Source organism: Stegastes partitus, unplaced genomic scaffold (genome assembly GCF_000690725.1).
Source record: "Stegastes partitus isolate 25-593 unplaced genomic scaffold, Stegastes_partitus-1.0.2 Scaffold911, whole genome shotgun sequence".
NCBI classification, from domain to species: Eukaryota; Metazoa; Chordata; class Actinopteri; family Pomacentridae; genus Stegastes; species Stegastes partitus.
This window is the reverse complement of record NW_007578642.1, coordinates 1-7,105: the sequence shown is the minus strand read 5'-3', so window position 1 is coordinate 7,105 and position 7,105 is coordinate 1. Positions and strand designations below refer to the sequence as shown.

The window sequence follows — 7,105 nt, the reverse complement described above, 5'->3', positions numbered from 1 at the left end:
GACCGTGGACAGGAAGTAGAACCAACAGGTGTAACTGCAACATTTTATTTTGTTCAACACACACATTAAAACTCTGTGACAGCCTTTAAACTGTAAGTGACACAATGCACGAGAATGGCACCAATGACGAACGAGTCGACCGACAAACACGAAGCAAAGAGAAAGAACTGTAGAAGTGTTCAGTGCTGAGCTGCCGGAACGTTTTCTGAAGGTTTCAGAAGCGTTTCCCGACAGCCGTACCAAAGTGCGTTTCTCAGACGAGTCCTCCGAGTCCACGAGACGCCGCCGAGTTCGGCTTCTGGCTCAGAAAACGATGATTCACATTTACAACAACTTTAAAAAACGAACCTCTAAAGCAACATTTCACAAGAAGTACTCAGTAATGACGAGTAGAAACAGAGTATTAAGCAGTAGTAGTATGTACAGTACGTCTGATATCTAACAGTGAAGGTTTCAGATCCAGAGGCGACAGAACCGAAGTCTGACCCGGCCGAGGTCCGACTCCGCCGACAGGTAAAGAATCAAAGGCCACAGAGTCCAGCAGCCTTTCACACACATTCAACGACTTATTTCAGTTTTGTACAAAGTGAGAACAGAGTGTCGCCGAAATACAGGGAACAGCTGCCCTTCAAAATAAAAGCTTCAGATGCAGCTTGGAGCTCAGCAGCTTTTAGTGAAATCGAGATGAAAACGCACCAAGAGTTTATAATTTTATCGTTAGTTTGACAGAAACACGATCAAAGTTAGTTTTAAATCGGCTCCAAAGTCTTGAAATGTAAACATTTCTGCAGATTTTGGGTCCGAATTTAAATTTTCAGTCTCAGGATGTTTCAGTTAATTTATTTATTTTGATTAAACCAGTCATCCAGGATAACACGAATAAATGTAAATATCACAAAGACTTAAAGGACAATTTGGGATATTTTCTATTTGTGTTGACATCAAACAACAACAACAACAACAACAACAACAACGTGTAAACAGAGAGTCTGTTCAGCTGTTCATGTAAATGTAGAGTTTAATATAAAAACCTGATTCTAACAGATGTTCTAGTTTTTATTGAAAGTTGTTGGAAGTGATGAAGTCTGTCGTTAATGTTTGATTAATTAGTTGTTTAATTTCTGTATCGGCACCAGAATCCTCAACGTTCAGGGAGGTCTTTTTTAAACTTAGTTTTTTATTTTGATCAAATTAGTTTCAACAAATTGTACAAATGTTTTAATAAATTTAATTTACTGAATATAAAGATTTCCACCTTAAAATTAAAAATGATAAAAAGTGATTTAATGTTTATATGGATCATCTTCAGGCTTTTTTTGTTGACAGTTTGAGACGGTTACTGTCAAAATTAATAAGACGCTGACGGATTTCAGAACCTCAGAAACAAACTTGTAATGTTCCGTTCTGTCAGAGTTGTGTCCAGTTAGATGAATGAAACTGGTTCCACTGGTCCAGTGACGTCTGTTGAAGCTTTTATTGTGAAGCTGTTTGCTGCAGCTCTTATTTTGGCGACACCCTGAACTGAGTGTGAGTCAGAAACGTTTGTTTTTGTTCCTTCAAGTCAAATCTTCAGTAGAAAGATGCAAAATCACAACGAAGCCACCGAACGAAGCAGTAAAACGGCTCCGAGGCGTTTCTGTACAGAACAAGAGTCGACCCGAACCGACGTCCGGCCGCCAGCAGGGGGCGCCGCAGCCAGCAGGGGGCGCCGCAGCCAGCAGGGGGCGCCGCAGCCAGCAGGGGGCGCCGCAGCCAGCAGGGGGCGCCACCAGCCAGCAGCAGGTCTTCATTCACTGTTTCATTACAACAAGTCTGAAGGATGAGAAACTGGATGTAAGCTGGTTTTCGAGGCAGATTTTCTAAATGATCATGAAAATGCTTCGAGCAGCGTTTTGCTCTTTGAATCATTTCAACTAAATCAGTGAAGATTTAAATAAATGTTTAAACGTTCAGGCTGCAGGTGAACGTCAGAAACAGTTCATGCAGAGAAATGTTGGGACTCGAGTATAAAAAGTCAAACGTGCCGTTTGTTGTGTCTAAAATCCAAACTGTGGCTTTAAGTTGAACTTTAATGTCGATGGAAGAGAAACGCGGCTCACAGCTAATTAACAACAAGAATGTTCATGATGAGTTTAATAAACCGACTTTGAACCTAAACTCTGGGATCTTCTCTTTTTTTGAGGCAAACCTGTGAACTCTGTTTGACCGACTGAGCGGTTTGATGTGACGTCGGGTTGATGCTCAGCAGAACTTTGCTCCAGAACTTCTACTTCTGTGGAGAATCAGAAGAACTTTTTAAAAACTAACTTCGGCGTTTTACTGGATCGTCGTGATTAACGAGAGACAAACTGTCGGAACTAAATGTGCGATCAGAACCGACTGTAGTGTGAAAGTTCACGTAGTGTTCAAACTGAAAACCCAATAAATAAAACTGAAGCGTGGAATGCGGGTCAGAACCAACGTGTCTGGGTTTTAAACTAAACTTTTGTTTATTTCCAGTCAACGTGTCTCAGAGGTCGTCGTCCTAGTTGTAATTCAGAACCTGAACTTTGGGTTCGGATGTAAAACATTGTTTGAAGGTTCTGTTGTACGTTCTTCTCGTGGATTAATCGTAGCAACTGGACCTGGTCCTCCCTGGTCTGAGGCATCACCTCTCACCTGAAGATGAACCCACATCCACACCTAAGACCCTAACGAACCCCACTGTGGCTGGGGGAGCACTAACGACCCACATAACGAGGGGGAGGAGCAACAAACCCCCAATTAAACCCAAATTCAGGTGTTAGTGGCTCCTTCGGGATATCAGGATGTGGAACTCCCAACTAGTCAGTCAGAGCTGATGAAGCCTCCTGGATGGAGGTGGAACGTCTTCAAGGAACTCAAGCAGGTCCAGTTGCTACCATTAAACTACCAGAAGAACCAGAACCTGGAGGACTGAGGATCTTCAGACACTCTGTTGTAACAGAAACAGTGAATGTTTGAGTGAGAAGGACGGTTCTGGACGGTTCTGGACGGTTCATCTTTGCAGGTTTGAAGTTTGTAGCTAAACTCTGATATGAGCAGGTTCTGGTTCTGGGGTCGGTTCGGGTCGACTCAGAGCAGATATGTTTGTTTCTGTCGCCTCCAACTGGAGCTCAAGCAGTTTGTCTGCTTCTGTTGTCTGATCGGAGCCTCCAGAACCGGGTCCAGTTCTGCTGTCAGAACCGGGTTGGTGGTTCTGTCCTCAGTGCAAATCCAAACTACAGCTTCTACACGAGAATCGTCTAAACGTTAAACTGCCTCAACATGCAAACAGCAGCGTCACGAGGCTCCGACCCGCTTCTGTCTCTGTGCCTTCAGATGTTCAGAACCAGAACAGTCACCAGTTTGGACCCGACATCTTTTAGCAGCTCAAACGTTCAACATGTTCCTCAAAGTCCGGCGCCTCCTGTCAGTGGACATTGGTTTTAGTGTTTGGACCCAAACAGCTGAAGGTACCGTTGTGCTCATGTGGCTGCAGACGCGCTGCTCGCTGGACGTGTTCTGGACGTGTTCTGGACGTGTTCTGGATGTTCTGTGGATGTCTGCTGAGTCCTGGCCGGCTGGGACTCTTGGCGGTGGCAGTAGTTTGGTGGCAGGAGGAGCAGGAGGTCGTGTGCTTGCTGGTTCTTCAGCCACTCCTGAGATGAAGTCATAAATGAAGTGTCGTGTTTCTGCTGATCGGGTCCTCGTGGTGTCGGTTCAGGACTCGGCAGGTCGGCGCCGCTCGGAGCCTGGTGGATGAATCGGGTGGTGGCGGTCCAGTCGGTGAAGGCTCCTTAAGGCAAAGCGTCCGTCCGTAACACCAAACTAAAGTGTGGGGAGCCGGTGGGTGTTTCTCGCTGAGATGTTCTGCTGTTGATACGATGATGAAGCGCTTCTTCTTCTTCTTCTTCTTCTTCTGCACAGATGGAGGTCTGAAGCTCAGGAGGCAGCGTCCAGCCTGAAACACAGCAGAGCAGCAGGTCAGAGGTCTGAGGCCACTGCCCCCTACAGGTCTGGCAGCTCATAGCAGCTCTTAACCGCATGTTCATGAGGGTTTGTGTGAACGATGGTATTTTAGAATTCGATCCGCTGTCGTGAACAGAGGCTGAGCTTCATGACCTCCTACCTTCTCCTGATCATGTGACTGATCATGTGATTGATCACTGGTCATGTGACTGGTCATGTGATTGATCTCTGGTCATGTGATTGATCATGTGATTGATCTCTGGTCATGTGATTGATCATGTGATTGATCTCTGGTCATGTGACTCACGTGTCTTATGTTTTACTGGCGTTCTCATAGATGACGTCTGACGTGATGCTCGACTGTTTCTTCTTCTGCCACATCAGCAGCACACACTGGTGGATGAACACGTACTGCTCCTGCACAGCACACACACACAAACCGATCACGTTATTGATCCTGATCACAGCCGCAGTGAACAGCTGATCAGCTCCTAACCGTTCAATCAGACGATGTTTGACTTGTACAGATGGTGTGTGTAGATGTGTGTGTGTGTGTATAGGTGTGTGTAGGTGTGTATAGGTGTGTGTGTGTGTGTGTGTGTGTGTGTGTGTGTGTGTGTGTCTGACCTCGGTCTGCACCATGGACAGTCGGTGTGACCTCATCTCTGACACCATCCCCAGGATGTCGGCGAACTCGTGCTCCCTGATGTGCTGCATCAGTCGGTCCAGAGCGATGAAGGTTCCGGTTCTGCCGACGCCGGCGCTGAACCACACACACACACACAGACAGACAGACAGACAGGCGTCCAATCAGAACACAGGGAGCCTCTGCTGCTGTTACCGTGGCAACGCGCCCAGTAATGAACGACATGAGGGACGTTAGGTCATCGTTTTACGGTTCGCTGTCAGGAAATGAAACCTCAGCAGAACCGACCCGCTCAGAACCAGAAGTTTCTGTCTCTACAGTTCATCCTGTTTCAGCCTCCACAGCGTCACAGCTTTCATACCGAGGCCTGGTGTCAACATGCAGCTCGGTTCTGACTCTGACCAGAACCTCTTGGACCCACTGAACCCTAAAACCTCCCAGTTAGCTGTTACAGGACGGGTTCCCTCTGAAAACGTCTGAACTGACCCATTTATCAGCCAGAACCGTAAGAACAGAAAGAATCACCAGATTTTCAGCTTCCAGTCCCTGAATGCATCACGATACTGATGTTTATCGAAACCTGCCAAAAACAGATTCTATGAAAACCCAAAGACTCTGAACTCCTCGATGAAATGATGAAACCAGAACCGACTCGGCTGGGACCAGCAGTCAGAGTTCTCACAGAGCAGAGGAGGAGAAACACTAGAAATGTAAAGCGTTCTGAAAACCAGGATTAAATGTGATGAATCTGATGTTCCTGTAAAACCAGAACCAGAGACGTTGAGTCGTCTGTCGGCTCCGACTTCATCATTTATTCACACGTTCATCATTTATTCATCATCAATTAGTTCACAGCAGATCTGAACAGAGTCAGGAAGCTGCTGCGTCGCTTCACGAACAGACGGAGATGAAGGCGGAAAAAAATAGAATTCTAGAAGTCAGACTTCAAAACGATGGAACAAAGTGTTCAGTGATCATTCAAGGTATGAATCAGATTCAAATAAATAAAGTCTGTAAACCAGATTAATCATCGTCTCTCCTGTTGGTCAGACTCAGAGTTCTGACGTCCTCGGTGTGTCCACCAGAGGGCGCCGAGGCTCTGCCCGGGTCTGGTTCTGTCCTCACCTGCAGTGGACGATGATGGGGTCTTTGGTCCGGTTCGCCTGCTGTCGGACGATGTGGACGAACTGCAGGATGCTCTCGATGGCGTTGACGGTGGGGACGCCGTGGTCCGGCCACGAGGTGTAGTTCAGGTGCAGGACGTCCTGAGTCTCGTCGGCCTGAAGGGGGCGACGGAGAGTCATGTCAAATCAACGCAAATACCGGTTAGGAGACGAGCTGTTACCGTGGCGACACTCACGTATCCCAGTCTGAACTTGGTGATGGTCCACTCGGGGGACTTGGTCTCTGACATCATCTCCACGCTGATCTCGCCGTACATCACCAGCTCGTCGGTGAACGGCCAGTAGTGGTCGCACTTCACCTGGAACACACCGCAGACCAAAAACTAGTGACAGGAACCGACCACTGGGGGGCAGACACACATAACTACAGCTGCAGTAACAGGAACCGACCACCAGAGGGCAGCTGTGACTCTGGTTCCGGATGTAGTGGGTATAAAGCTGGACTCACCCTCCGCCTCTCGTTGCACTGCGTCAGCATCACGATAATCGGAGACTTCTGCTGCAGAACCATCTTCCAGAAGTCGTTCCGGGTCTCGGGCAGCGGACCCTGGGTCGCGATGTACTCCTTCGAGTGTTTGTAGCCCTGAAGGTTCCCCAGAAGCTCCGAGTTAATGACACGTCACAGAGAACGAGTTCAGGACACTGAGTCTGATGTTTTATGATGATGAACGTTTGGTATCTGTTCTGACTTTATTTAAAGCTTGAACTTCTCTGACGGACGCGTTCTGCACGTCGTCTCCTGATGGAAACACTCCGGTATCGCTCACACACAATTAAATCTGCAGTAACAGGAAGCGCCCACCAGGGGGCGGACACACATCTCACATGTATCTCAGAGGAAATGTGTCAATAAAGGTTCATACAAAACTCTGATCATGAAACAGGCTGATGTTTAACCTCCTTTTTCTCTTTATTCTCTGACTTTGTATTTTTACGTCTTTTTTTGAAATCATTATTAGGGTCCGAGCACCCAAAAGGGTGCGAAGACCCTATTGGAACTGCTCGGATTATTATTATTATTCGTGCCAAAGACACGCGTTTTTGAGGCCCTAAACATACTCGAAAACTCACCAAAATTGCCATGTACATCAGACCCGGTGAAAAATTTTATTTCATTGGGACTGTAGCCCTACACATAGGACACCAGCTCAACCAGGTGAGCTATAGCAGCTGCCCTATAGCATGACTTTTTTATTTCACGCCAAAACTCAAAATGACTTTTCTTTGTGAAATACTTTCCTGAGGTGATTTCTACGACATGCACTGACTCACTCCCAAACCATGTTAGAGGACTTGTTTGTAACGT

At 46.9% G+C, this 7,105-nt stretch overlaps 1 protein-coding gene across 1 annotated transcript; it reads right to left on the bottom strand.

The window, feature by feature from the left end:
• Positions 1-2,871: 2,871 nt before the first annotated feature.
• On the bottom strand, positions 2,872-6,409 carry ptpro (protein tyrosine phosphatase receptor type O; the record flags this gene model as incomplete). Its single annotated transcript, XM_008293776.1, has 6 exons — positions 2,872-3,961; positions 4,277-4,386; positions 4,597-4,732; positions 5,741-5,895; positions 5,976-6,098; positions 6,248-6,409. Coding segments are annotated over 5 exons (681 nt in total), but the record flags the coding sequence as incomplete, so codon positions are not given.
• Between the last annotated feature and the right edge of the window lie 696 nt (positions 6,410-7,105).